Raw genomic sequence first — 14,969 nt, 5'->3', positions numbered from 1 at the left:
GCCTGCATCAGCTCCTGCTGTCCTAGCTTTTTCAAAAAATTAATATCAATATGAAAGCATCACATTTAGTGCAGTTTCAAATTTTTTTGCCTGAAATACTCTGCAGCAGGTTTTTCTGCAGAGTAGGACATTGTAACGTGTCCAACACCAGTTTGCAAAAGTCTTGCAGACTGTATCCTGAATACATGCTGAATAAATAATTTTTAAAGAATAAATAAAGACATGAAAGATATTTTGAAGGGTACATCAAAAGGATTTGGTGACTCATTGAATATGAGAATCTTGGAAGCGGAAAAGGAGATAGTCGTCACTATTGGATCTGAGATCTCTGCCCTACCTGCTCAAAAGACATTTTGGATTTGGAATCCCTAATATTTATAGTAGTGAAGATTAAAAATTAAAAGATTTAAAAAATCAGAGCAACTCTAATATTTGGCTTGTGTCTCGCCTCTACCTAGGCACCAGCAAGTGTCTCACGGATTCTCAGGTTGTCTTCCTGTCTTTGATGTATTTCAGGAACCTTCTATTATTAGTATTGGAACTCCTCTGTTTCTCTTGGTCCACCCAGTTTCTTGTTTATCCCGGCAGCACTGATTGGCCTTTGAGGCTCCCTGTCCCTCTGGCCTGGCTTTGGGAGGCCCTGTCAGTTCCCACCCCTGACTGGAGTCTGCATGAGGACTGCCCTCTCGCTGTGGGTTTGAAGAGCAGGGACTCATTCTACCTTTTCCCCAAGCTCTCTGCAAATACTACCTTCTAGCCTGTGTGATTGCTGAAATTCTTTTGTCATCAGTCACAGTGTTACTCAGGAGGCAGCTAATTAATACATTATCTATAATGATAAATGTTAACCTCTTTGGGGTAATTGCTTTGTGTCTCAGCATCTTTTACTTATCTGTCATTTACAACCTGGCAAACTAGGTATTACTACCCTGCTTTTTGCAAACTAAGGAGCTGAGTCTTAGAGAAATATAAAGCTTATTTAATATCTCACATCTGAAATGTGGCAAAGCCATGCTCCAAGCTCGGGCTGCCTCGTCCACTTTTACACTCTTTCCACTTCTCTGCTGCTTTGAGTCAGCAGGTGTCAGGTTATCCGGTTGCTAATCCATTACCACCCACAGTCACATTGTGTAGTGGAAAGAACCCTGGGGTTGAGTCACAGGGTGAATTCTTTTTTTTTATATGTCTTTATTGATTTCAGAGAGAGAAAGGGAGAGGGAGAGAGAGAGATAGAAAGCCTGATGGGAGAGTCATCATTGATCAGCTGCCTCCTGCACGCCCCCGACTGGGGATCCAGCCTGCAACCTGGGCATGTGCCCTGACCGGGAATCGAACCGAGATCTCCTGGGTCCTAGGTCAACGCACAACTGCTGAGCCATGCCTGGCCGGGCCACAGGGTGAATTCTTTATTCTGTTATGTCTAATGTGTGACCTCTGTTAGCCTCAGCCACCTCATCTGCAAAATGGAGATTAATACCTTAAAGGAAAGCTGAATAAGGAAATATACATAAACATTTTTTTAACTGTTCAGGAGTGATGTAAAATATCTGCTAGTAACACTAAAAGGAATTTCAGAGCTAATAAGTAGCTGAGCTAGGGCTCCAACTTGGCCTCCAGTGCTAAACAGTGGGTTCTTCCTATTGCATCAGCTGGGCCAAGATGAGCATTGCCATGGGCCATTTTCTTGGCAGTCTTTAGATAACATTTTGTCTACTTGACAATACTAATTGAGAAGCAATAACAGCTTTGTCTTGTTCACACTGCTCATTGTGTTAAAGACTGAGTTTTTATCATTTATGCAATAGCTTTGGCGTAACTCTTTCATTTTGCATTTTATACGTGTGGCCATTGCATGTTCTTGAGGATTGTTTTTCAGTGTCCTTACAAGGTCTTGACAGGTCACCCCTTTCTCTCTGGGCAAAGAGATGCTTCACTTCAGACTTCTTTCTTTCCGAGATCCAGCAGGACAGCCAGGAAGGCAGTGTGTGAATTGAGTCTTTGGAGAAGTCTGTCCAGAACCTTCTTTGATGTGATTCTCATTCTCGATCACATCTTGTGATCACAGTGGTGCAGGCAGGCTATTATTTGTTAGTTCCAGCTGTGTGTGAGATAATAAATGTTTTTGGCAGAAGCCTTACTTAAAGGGGTGTGTATCAGTGAAGACTCAGGAGTGGTTGGTTACAAGTTTGACTATACTACGAACTGTGCTATTCGTGGAGTTACTTTGGGAAATATTGCTGATTATAAATGACTATCTAACCCATATGCGGATTTTAAATATATACCCTGGCCTGGCCAGTGTGGCTCAGTGGTTGAGCATCGATCTGTGAACCAGGAGTTCACGATTTGATTCCCCGGTCAGGGCACATGCCCAAACTCCCGGCTCGATCCCCAGTAGGGGGCATGCAGGAGGCAGCAGATCAATGACTCTCTCATCATTGATGTTTCTATCTCTCTCTCTCCCTCTCCCTTCCTCTCTCTGAAATCAATAAAAATCTATTTTAAAAATACATACATACCCTCATCTGAAGCAGGGTAGCTCCTGAGTCAGACTGTCTCAAGTCCTTTCCTAGCAATGCCACTCACTAGCTGCGTCCCTGGGCAAGTTGCTTAGCATTTCTCATCAAAGAATGGAGCTAAGAATGGCACCGACCTCCCAAGGCTGTTATGCAGATCAAGTGACTGATACATGTAAAGCTTTCACCGCAGTTCCCGTTGTGCATTAAGCACTCAATGGACGCATGCTATAATTATTACGCCCAGAATATTTTAGTTTCTTCCTTTCTTTTCACTGAGGTATAACTAACATATCAGAGAAGTCTCAGGTATACAAGATGATATGATAAATGTATATATTGTGACATGATCACCACAATAAGTCTAGTTAACATCCATCACCACACATAGTTATAGAATTTTTTTCTTATGATGAGAATTTTAAGATCTAGTCTCTTAGCAGCTTCCTAATATGCAATAGAGTATTATTAACTGTAGCCACATGCTATATATTACACCCCCCCTTGAAGTATTTATTTTATAACTGGAAATTTGTGGTTTTTGATCTCCTTTACCCATTTCATCTATGCCTTACCCCCTCACCTGTGGCAACCACCCATCTGTGGTGGTCACCCACCAGTCTCTTTTTGGAGTTGATGTTGTTTATCATCTTCTGGACAACTTTTCAGTCACTACTATGTTCACCTTTTCTAACTCTAGAATTAGAAAAGGTCATTTTGTTAAAACTGTCCTTGTAATTCTTTTTAAGATTTTTTATTTTTATTTTTAGAGAGTGGAAGGGAGAGGGAGAAACATTGATACGAGAGAGAAACATCCATCAGCTGCCCCCCTGCACGCCCCCCACCAGGGATGGAGCCCGAAACCCAGGGATTAGAACCAGCAGCCTTAGTTGGGGTGACTCCCAACCAACCGACCGCACCGGCCAGGGCTGTCCTTGTATCTTTTTATCCTTGGGTTATACCTTTTGAAATATGAGTCAGGTTCAATCCTAAAATGTCCCTATGTCAAAACGGTAGGGCCTAACGTTCCCACCCTCCCAGTGGGAACTTTCAGAACTTCACTGTCTCACTAAACCTCCTGCCACGTTGGCACAGTTGACCCCAAGTCCCTCAGCTTCCTGATGGCACACATCCCCCTGCCCCTTGGCCTCCCTGGCCTCCCCATCACATTCTCGCTGGGGAGCTGCGTCTTCAGCGTGCTCCTGAAGTGTCAGTGGCCCCCACCTCATTCAACACGCCGTGAGCTTGCCCGTAACTGGAAATCTAACTCAAACGGGCTTTGACATTAAGGAAACTTGTTATCTCACCTAGGAAATCCTGCGGAGGTTGTGCAGTCAGCCCCCACGGCTGGTGACTCAGTGGTTCAGGGATGCCATCAAAGACCAAGGGTCTTTTTCACTTCTCCCTGCTTCCCAGTCCACACGTCCTGAGGCTGGCGCCCTTGGCGGCTCCAGGTGGCTGCCAGCGGCAATCCCCTCGCAGTGTCCTTCCTTGCTCCCTAGAGGAGAGAGACACCTCTGCCCCTAATCCTTCCCTTCAGTCTAATTGGGCAACTTCGTTGACATGGACTCTAGACCGTGGCCGGGGGTCACACGCAGGCGGCCGTCGCTGAGCGTGGAGCCAGCTCGCCCATGCTGCCTGGGCCAGGGCAGGCCCCAGAACCAAACCGGGGTGTTGTCAGGAAAGAGGAGGTGGGGACCGTGCTTGCGTGGGAACAGACTGGTCACCACGGTCCCCAGGGGCCCAGCCCAGCCTGTCTCGGTCATACTTTTCCTTGGTAATCTCACTCTCTCCGTTTCAACGCTCTTTTACAAGCCTGTCACTCACATCACTCTGTCTCATCCTGAACCTCTCCCTGTGCTTCAGACGCACGTTTTCAAGGGTCCGCTGACCATCCCTGTCAGCCGCTAATCAAGACAACTGAAAAGAAATTATATATATATATACACACAGGGTGTCCCAAAAATAATGTATACACTTTAACAGCTGATAGCTCAGTTATGAAAATGACATGTATTTTAATAAACACTGCCTTTATAATTATTCAAAGCGTGTGTATACATTTTGGGGGGACATCCTATATTTATTTCACAGGTACACAAGTGAACAAAGGTTACATGCATTTCTTCCTTCCTTTTCCTCACATCTGCAACTTTTCCCATAAGCTCTTTTGGAAACAGTGTATTTGAAGTAATGTCAAGTGTACAGGAAAATTGCCAGAAGAGCTGAAAGAACCCTGTATCTGCTGCACCTAGATTCTCCAACTGGCAATATTTTACCACGTTTGCACCCTCCCTCCCTGTCTCCTTCCTCCCTCCTCCCACCGCCCCTGCACGCACAGCTACTGATGTTACCAGTGAGGTTCGTCTTTTTCTGAACCTTTCAAGGTAAGCTGCAGACCCGCTGACTCATCCCCATTGAACCTGGCAGTGCGTGTTTCCTAAAAACAAGACGTTTGCCCGTAGAACCGGTCACAATACTCCGAGTCAGAACATCGGCATTGGGACAGCACTTCCGTCCAACCCGCAGACCCCGTGGACATTTTGCTAGCTCTCTCTCCTTTTTGCTCCAGGGTCCTATCCAGGAATACGTGTTAGTTATCTTGTGTGCTCAGACTAATTCACTTTGGAACGGTTCCTCAGGCTTTTGCAGTGCAGTGCTTTCTGCCCTTTACAGTTTTAATACCTGACGGTATTGAATTCTGTAGCCTGGGTCTGTTCGATGATTCCTCGTGGTCAGACTCAGGTCATTCATTCTGGGCACAAATGTCACCCTCTGATCCTCTTTCTCTCTCTCTCTCACTCTCACACACACACACACACACACACACACACACACCACTCCCCACCTGGCTAACTTTACCCATCTCATTGAAACTTAACTAGTGTGACTTGACTGACCTAGTGTGACTTCCTTTAGGAATCTTTTCCTGACACACACTCCAGTCAGGGATAGATGCCCCCCCAGGAGTCCCCCATTGCAGTGATATTATAGCATTTGTGTGCTTGCCTTCCGCAGGAGGTGGTGAGCTCCTCCGCAGGAGCGACACCTCCAACCTCCAGCCTAGAGCTCAGCACGTGGCAGGGCTTAGACCATGCATGTTGGGTAAACAGATGCACATACAATTTTTGCTTTAAAATTTTATCTTTCCTAACATGCAAACAAATGCAGAGTTGGGAAAGCACCATTTCAATTACATTAACTTGATCACTTATAAGAAACAACAGCTGCTGTGGTTAAGAACCTTGAGGCATATTTTGAGACGAGGAAGGGGGAGAAGGCAATAGACTCCTAAATCCTCCAACAGTAGAAATGGTTGACTCTACTTATTCTATGGGGTGCCTCTGAAAGAAATATGACTGGAATATTTTTACATGTGCTAGGAGTTGAACTGAATGGAACACACCATTGATTTTTAAGTGAGGAACAACCTTCAGACTAAGAAAAACAATTATGGTCCTTGAATTCAATTATTAATATACCCCTGTAAATAGCCCCCCAAACATTCTTTCCATTTCTTTGAAACTTTAGCATGTGTTTTCATTTCTACAGCTAACGCACACAGAAACTACATTGTTTCCTACTTGAATTCATATTTCCTATGACGTCTGTCTTGACTTTGTTTTAAATTTGCTTGGCTGATTCCCAGCCAGCTATACAAGATCATGGGACTTCACTTCCACTTCTGATTTCCAGGCCCTGCCCTTAGAGGCTGGGATTCAGTAGGTCAGAAGAGGGGCCCAGACACAGGCCTTTATTACACACTGTGCAGCTTGTGACAGGCTGCTGGACTTAGGAACCAACAGGGGGCATTTTTCTAATTGAAGGCACATACACTTCTACAGTGTTTTTTGGTTCACTTTAGAAATCAAGTGAAGGCAGTTAAGAAAGGCTGCCTATAACCATAAGCCAAGCAAATTGCTCTAACTGCTGTGAGATGCAAAGCAAATAATTTGGGGTGTGCTCTGTAATTTGTCTGGTACCTTCACATTCTTTTAACTTGGGTTTTAGCCCAGGGGAAGAAACAGTACTTTCCCATCCTGAAAGGCCAGTATAATCATGTTTGTATATACTGTAAGCTTCACGTAATTATCCAACATTCCATTTTTGTACCATATTCTGGGCAAATTACCAGCCTCTGATCAATAAAATTTCTTTTTAAGTGTCTGTAAATTGAAACCAAGGAATGAAAATTCCGATCAATGTTCAGCCAGAACTAATTATTTTAAATCTTCTGAAAAATATCATGGTTACTGAGAATGTAGATTCCAACTTTTGGACCTGGCACACTTATTTTAATATAGGAAACGAGTTACTTTCCATTATTTTTCTTTTCTTTTGCTTCCAGCAAAAGAGACGAGATATTTCATGTCTAACCACACCATTAGCCAAAGACACAGTGCGAGAATCACTATACTTTTATTTCATAATTCTAATAGAATTTGTTATTTTTCCCCTCCTTTTCACATGCATGAAATGAAAATATGTTTACTCATCATGGTATAGGAAGTTGAATAGTAATCTAAAGAAATTGATCCTCGTTGAATATCATTGTGACATGTGATCCCACTTTTTCTGGAAATGCTGTTTTTAAAAATCTGAAATGTATGGATAGTTGCCTGCCTCAAAAATGTGAGCATTGAGAGAAATCACATCAGAAGAAACAAGAGTCATCCAAATACCAGCCTCCCAACAAGTCAACTATTTTTTTCCTTGTTTCATTTCCATTCTTGTCCACGCATCATTTTTACATAGTTGTAATTAACCCTATGGATATATTATCTTCTGCTTAGGTTGCTGCTTTAGTTGCATTGTCTTCAGGTTGCCACATAGTTTTCTAATTGTTTTAAATGTTTGTGTTATATTATATTGGGCGACTGGACCATTGTACTCTTGGACTTCCCAGTAGTCTTGAATGTCTACATTATTTACAAAGTTAAAAAATGGAGTTTTATTGTTGACAAGACCTGTGCTTCAAATGAGCAAGAGTGTATATTTGGACCCTGGATCTAGCATATAAATCATCTGAGTATATGGACCATTTAAATAGATAATTTCCTCATGGAGCTGAAATATTTACTATACATACTATGTCTGTGCCTGTGAGTAAGCATGTTCTTTGTAAATGGAATGGCATGTCATCCCAGACTCACTGGGTTTCTGTTTGCCATGGTATCTTCCTTGTGAAATTTCAGGTTGGTTTCCCTAGGCATGTGACACAGCAACCAGGAGCTGAGCACTGGGATGGCAAATGAGTTGCTTAGATGGGTTCAGTCCTTCCTTTGAGGTTCTCAAAGAGTGTTGTTTCCTCACTTTTCCCCATAATCTCTAATTCAAGAAATTTGAACAAAGTTCTGAGTCTTGCTATGATGGCTACTTTATTTGTCTTGTTTTGAAAATATAAAATTTTTCCAAAATATATTTCAGTTTCCTTTTGGGGGTAGGAATCACCTGGTTAGATTTTGTACCCTAAGCAGATGTTTCCTCTTTTCTGAAGTAACTAAGCAATTGATAACAGTTCATCAGGTTGGGTGTTCATAAAAGAACATTTGTTCTGCATCCTAAAATTCTTGATCACCAACTGCAAACAAAAATATTGTCTGAATTTTTCATACTAAATCCCACCAGTTTACATGATATGGATTCCTTTCATTAATACTATCATGGTAACACAAAGGCTACCAATAGAGAGATGAGATAGCTGACTGACTTAAGCATGTTTTGAATTGATGACATCATTAATTCAAGGGAATTTTGAAGGAAGAATGGGTATTTTGTCAAGCAGACTACATTAACAAAAGGGTTTCCCCCTACTGTAGGACCACAAAACGGAAGGTAGTCTTTGTTATTCAGGATATGATTAATATCACCTCATCATTTAATTTTAGGACTTTAGTTTTAAAGTTGCTTGCATCAGTTCAAGGCACGTGGGTTGAAACCTTAGAGTGCCTATTTCTTCTTCTTAATTTTTTTTTAAATTCTCACCCAAGGCTATTTTTTCCATTGCTTTTCAGAGAGTGTGTGTGTGTGAGAGAGAGAGAGAGAGAGAGAGAGAGAAACATCGATGTGACAGAGACACATCGATTGGTTGCCTCCTGTGGGAATCGAGCCCGCAACCGAGGTACATGCCCTTGGCTGGAATCGAACCCGGGTCCCTTCAGTCGCAGGCCAATGCTCTAACCATTGAGCCAAACCAGCCAAGACTTCTTTTAAATTATAAAAGTAATATATGCATTATTAAATATTTGGTAAACAATGAACTTTGAAAGAAGTCTTCCATGATATCTTTTTCTTTACCAAAACCTCTGCTAATATTTTGTGTTAGTTCTAGTCTTATTTTTTTACATACTTTTTTTCTTTACATTTTGGTAACCTGTTTTATATATAATTTGAATCGGGTTTATTTCACTTAACATTACTTCATATGCTTTTTTCCTGTGTTTACACTCTTCATGTCAGTTGTAATTTTTGTACAACGTTCTGTCCTTCCAATATTCCATAATGTTCCTAAGTTCGCCCCCTCTTACCGGGCACTTGGAATGCCTAATTGTCTGTCACATACACGATGACGATTATTAAGACCCGGGTCCGCACACAGGTCATGGAGGTGACCCGATCCTGCCATGATTTGCCTGTCTCAATCAGTGTTGTGAGTTTTTTACTGAATTTCTTTACGGTGCCTGCTTTCTTTTTTGTTTCGATGGGGTGGTCAGAGGGGAGGGAGCAGGTTGTAATCCACTTCATGGGTGGGTATTTTTGTCTTTCTTTCCTCAGTGGCGAAAGTGGTGCTGGAAAGACTGTGGCGGCCAAATACATCATGAGTTATGTCTCCAGAGTGTCTGGAGGGGGCCCCAAAGTCCAGGTGAGTTTGTGATGTGGCCCATTTTGAGACCCTGTCCTATGTGAAATGTAAGAGGTTCCATCTGCTGTTTGAAAAAGAGTTTTACTTCCACAGAAATGATATTGGTTCTATAACCAACGAACTTGAGATCCTCAAAGAAATAGCATATTAGGAGATGAAGATACCGATATAAAATGAGCTCCTTCAAATCAGTGAAAAGATAAAAAATCGAAAAGGAAAATAAACACAGAAAGCATGAAAGACAACTCAGAAAAGGAAACATAAATGACTCATAAAATGAAAATTTGCTTACCCTCATGATAAGAGAAGTGCAAATTAAAACTATACCAAAAAACTATTTCTTAACTGTCAGAATGGCCAAAATTTCGCAGTGTTTTAAACATTCTGTTGGTAAAAAGAGGGACATAGTCCCTCTCATACATTCCTAGTAGGAGCATAGTCCCTCTCATACATTCCTAGGATGTGTGCTTTTCTGGAGGGCATTTCAGCAAACTCTATCAAATCGACATGCATGCACCTTTTGACTCCTTAATCCTGCTTAAGAGAATGTATTCTTTTTTTTTTTTTTTTTTAAATATATCTTTATTGATTTTAGAGAGAGGAAAGGAGAGGGAGAGAGAGAGACAGAAATATCAATGATGAGAGAGTCATTGATCGGCTGCCTCCTGCAAGCCCCCTGCTGGGGATCGAGCCCACAACCCAGGCATGTGCCCTGACCGAGAATCAAACCCCGATTGCCTGGATCCTAGGTCAACGCTGAACCCCTGAGCCACACCCGGCCGGGAAAGAGAATGTATTCTTTAGATGTGCTGAAATGTATGCAGAATGATACTCATATAAAGTGATTTGATTTTTTTTTTTAATGTAAAATACTGGAAACATCTTAAATGTTAATCAGCTGGCAACTGGTGAAATAATTTATGGTTCACAATAGAATTGAATATTAGACAGCCGTAGAAAATGAAGCTTCATGTACTGATAGGGAATGATCTCCAAGATATATCATGAATTGCAAAAAGCAAGGTTCAGGACATTTTGCATAATGTTCTGCCATTTGGGAGAGGAAAAAAGAGAACATGTATCAGTATTTTTTTGGATATGTGTAACATTTCTCTGGAAGGATATATAAGAAACTGACAATGATTTCTTCAGGGAGGGAATCTGGGAGACTAAGGGAAAGGCACACTCTCCCTATATATCCCTTGAACCTTTTTTGAGTTGAACTATGTGAATAAATTTCCAATTTAGGAAATTAAAAATAAAATTAAAATGGATAGGGAGAAAGAGAAAGGAAGAAGGAAAGGTTAAGAGTAGAGAGTAAACATTAGGAAAGGGGGAAGACCCAGAGAATGCAGGAGAGATGAAAAGAAAAGGAAGGAAATACAGTGGTCCCTCGGTTTTCTAACGTGATCCATTCTGGAAGACCGTTCGAGTTCTGAAACATTAAAAACCGAGGGATCCACAGCCCACAGGGGCCTCAGGATCTTGCCCTCAGCGGAAGCCACGGGGCGTGTTCGACTCCCGAGGCCTGTTCGAAAACCGAAGCATCTCCCTCCAGGTTTACGGCTTCCTAAACCGAAATGTTTATCAGTGGAGATGCTGGAAAACCGCGGTGCCCCTGTGTAGTACAGGCAGAGAGCACCACATTCCAGAGCACAGGACGAAGAATGGGGTGCACGCAGCTCTGCCTTACTCACTGCTCAGCCATGGGGACCTGTGCTGAGAAACGCATCCTCGGGCCTCTTGCTCCTAGGAACGAGCCCGCACGGCAGCCCTGTGCAAAGCAACAGCAGATTAAGTCAACACGGGAGAAAAGGATGCGGTCAAGAGATGTGATAGCACGAGAGGTGTGAGGCTTCTGCCGGTGTAACTCGCCATACGTTACAGCAAACTTTTTTATATAAAGGAAAGAGTACACTCTAAAATAACAACAAAAAGTATAGCGTAATAAATACATAAACCAGTAACGTGGTCCTCTATTATCATTATCAAGTGTTATGTACTGTGCACAATTGAACGTGCTGAATGAAAGGAAGGTGTAGAGAAGCACCTCCCATGGAAGGTTGGTGCACGTCACATACATAATTTAAAACTTTCGAGTAGGCATATTTTAAAAAATGTGAAAAGAGCCCGGCCGGGCGTAGCTCAGCGGTTGAGCGTCGACCTAGGATCCAGGCGATCAGGGTTCGATTCCCAGGCAGGGCATATGCCCGGTTGCGGGCTCAATCAGTGACTCTCTCATCATTGATGTTTCTATCTCCCTCCCTCTCCTTTCCTCTCTCTGAAATCAATAAAGTTATATTTTTAAAAAAAGATTTTTTTAAAAAAATGTGAAAAGAAGCCTATGAAATTAGTATTTTAAATCCATTTTATTTAACCCAACATATCCAAAACATTATCATTTCAGCATACAATCAATATAAAAAATTGATGAGATATTTTACATTCTTTTTGGGGCTACATCTTTGAAATCCAGTGTGCATTCAGCCCTTACAGCACAGCTTAGTGGAGACTAGCCATGCTGCAGATCAAAGCCACCTGTGGCCCATGGCTGCCATATGGACTGTGAGTGCAGCTCAAGAACCTAGCTCGGTGTGATGCAGGCCACTTACTTTTTTCCATTCATGTGATCACACCCTCTCCCTAGAAAGCTTGATACAGAGACAGGAATCCAGGATGCTGTTTTGTGGGTGGGCAGTTCCTTAACCGTAATTTGCTTTGTCTTTTCCCCAGTACACTTACCACAAAATTCTATTGGACATCTTGATAGTGGGTGGATGGATGGATGGATGGATGGATGGATGGATGGATGGATGGATGGTTGGACAGATAGATGCGTGATGGATACATGCATAAAGATTCTCAGTTAACAAGTCAGTAATTAAGGAATACAAGAGACAAGAAAAAGCCTTTCTTTTGTTCTGTCTCTACGAGAAACTGTTGATGAATGGTGTAGGTGTGTCTGACCAGCAAACAACAGATATAAAGGATTAGTGAAGATCCACATGTCAAAATTAATTTTACAAAGAAAAGTAAGGTTTATATAGCAAGGAAACCCATGAGTTTTTAAAAGGAGAATAGTTGGCTTGGAAGTAATATTTCTAAGCTTTGAAAGGAACCCCATAGAAGGACCACCCAGGATTTGCCTCTGGTGCCATCACTAATGACATGTCCCTGGTCTGTGTAATTCCAGTTCTTCCTCTTCTGAATGCTCAGGAGGGTACCAGAGGGAACACTTTGGCTGTTGCATAGTCAATTAGCAGTTAGTGCCTTAATCTAGTCCTGTTTTCTCCAGACAATGACTTAGTGGCCAGACTGCAGACATTTAATGTTGACTTTCCTCTTCCTGTTTTCCTATGAGGACAATGATGCAGAGCTCTTGGCTTGAAATTAGTCAGTAGCTACAGAGCACAAACCAAAGACTTGTTATTTCTGGAACATGTTTAACCATAGCATGTGAATAATTAGAAGTACAAGGAATGACTCACTTGTTGAAAGACCTCTCCAACATCAACTCCTATCTACTGAGCTATCTTGCCCATGGGGTGTTTTGCACACTTCTCAGTCTGGCACAGAACTAGGGTGTTTGAAACCCCAGTTCTTCCCCTCCAGTGGGCCAGAAATTTTCCATACAAGCCAGCGTTTGCCCTTGCTGCTCAAAATGTGGCTTCGTGCTGGCAGATCCAGCGGCACCGGGGAGCTGATTAGAAGTGCAGACTCTCGGGGCCTGCCTCAGACCTACTGAATCCCCATCTGCATTTTAGCAAGATCCCCAGGTGGTTGGCACATATTAAAGTTTGGGGAGCACAAAAGTCTGTCTACAGCCTTGTTTGAGGAGGAGAAACTGTTTAATTTCCCTTAAGGTGCCTGTCACTCGCAGTAAAGAGGTGGAGGTGGGGAGGCAACAGGGCAGTGAGAGCAGTTGGGTAGAGAAGGGACAGTAATAGGAAGGATTTTAATCAGAACAGCAAGGAGTTGCCCCTTCGTGCTTCACTGTCCTTCCTGCTATGAGTCCTGGCACCCCCGGGAGCGCAGGGTGAAGCACAGCTGGTGTGGAAGCCCAGTCCGGGAGTGTTTGTAGATCCTGATTTACTGGAGAAACCCAGTATTCCTGGCTCCAGGCCTCCTGCTTGAATCAAGTCAAGGGAGTTGGAAGACACAGACCCACAAACAGGTTAAAGTCTGTTGAGAGGAAAGAATAAACTTCCAGAAACGGCAGGGACATGTGGATTTGAGGCCTCTCCCCTTCCCAAGTTCAGAAACCAGGCCCTTGGGGAGCGTTTGGCTTTGCTCAGGATGGTCGGTCGTGTGCACCTTCCTAACCCCTGTCTGTTTGCTGTGACAGCACGTCAAGGACATTATCCTGCAGTCCAACCCGCTGCTGGAGGCCTTCGGCAACGCCAAGACCGTGCGGAACAACAATTCCAGCCGATTTGTGAGTCTCTTCCCTTGCTCAGGAAGTGCCACCTGGTTGATGTGGATGTTCTCGATTTAAGTCCGGTGTCCCCAAGGCAACGGGGCTTTCCACGTATCGTCGGGAGGCCGCCTTTCCCATCTCCTCTTCATTTTCTCTAGCAGCCTGCTCTCAGGCTTCAATTTGCCCTTTAACTGAAGTTATTTTTGAACCCTGGGGTATAAATCAGATAATTTTTGAAAACAGTTCTCAACTTGAGTTGCCTTAGTAAGGAAAATAAAAATTGGTGCTGGAGCAGTTTGCTCTGTGCCCTGGAGGAAGGGCCTTCTTTCCCGGACAGAGAAGTGAATAGATTCGGTCCCAAAGCCTCCTCGCTTTGCTCTAGCGTCGCAGACTGGGTCTGCGGGGGATGAAGGGAAGGGGCACTTCGACCCGGCACCTTGGGAGAAACCTCCTCTCAGTCAGGCAGAGGGAGCCAGCTGCCTCCCCGCGCCCATAGCGTGGTGTGTTTGTGTTATGTGCAATCATGTAACATCCTCACACCCAACCATGACTGGACACAACCTGACGGATTGCCTCCTGACCGGCCCACTTAGCCAAGGTCATGAAAATGTCAGCCGAGTGCATTGTCACGAATGCCCATGGAAACGCTTTTCTGTCTGTCTCCTGAGAATTGGAAGGCTGGCAAGGATGAAAATAAATATATTCCCCTTGACAAAAAGCCACATTTCCAAAAATCTGAGTGTTTGCCCAGTAGCTTGGATTTATGTAGATTTTGCATCTTATCCCGTCGTAGATTATGTCTGGCAGTAAAGCATTCAAGGAGCCATCTGTGAGGCGGATTCTGGACCGTTTAAAATAAATCAGTGGGAATTTTGGAGGAAAACGATTTCTTTTTCACCCTTCTGTTTTGTAAGGAAGCTTCTGTTTTCCAAGAGAATTCTTATTAAGCTCTCCTGCAGTAATTGCTAAGTCCCCTGGTGATTTATATCTGTCAGAATTGCCCTCATTTCCCTTGCTGCTCAATATTATTCAGACTATTTATTCATTTGTTGATGTCTTATTTTTTTTGCTCAGTGCCTGGGTTGCATTATCTTAAAGAGGTTTCTAGGTAATGCAATGGGAAAGAAGGTGGGAATGAGTTTTCCACTTGACCTTCTTTTCCCTTTCCATCTCA

General features: G+C 43.0%; 1 protein-coding gene across 1 annotated transcript in view; it reads left to right on the top strand.

Annotated features, from left to right (window-relative positions):
- The window catches only part of MYO1E (myosin IE), a 181,591-nt gene that overhangs the window by 91,507 nt on the left and 75,115 nt on the right, over positions 1–14,969 (top strand). The window contains exons 5-6 of the mRNA XM_081128965.1: positions 9,291–9,378; positions 13,724–13,813. Coding sequence (XP_080985091.1) covers positions 9,291–9,378; positions 13,724–13,813 — 178 coding nt within the window. The remainder of the gene's footprint in view (positions 1–9,290; positions 9,379–13,723; positions 13,814–14,969) is intronic.

The sequence above is a fragment of the Miniopterus schreibersii genome (genome assembly GCF_964146895.1).
Source record: "Miniopterus schreibersii genome assembly, chromosome: 1".
Lineage (NCBI taxonomy): Eukaryota > Metazoa > Chordata > Mammalia > Chiroptera > Miniopteridae > Miniopterus > Miniopterus schreibersii.
Note: the sequence above shows the minus strand (reverse complement) of the source record. Positions and strands in the feature narration are given on the sequence as shown.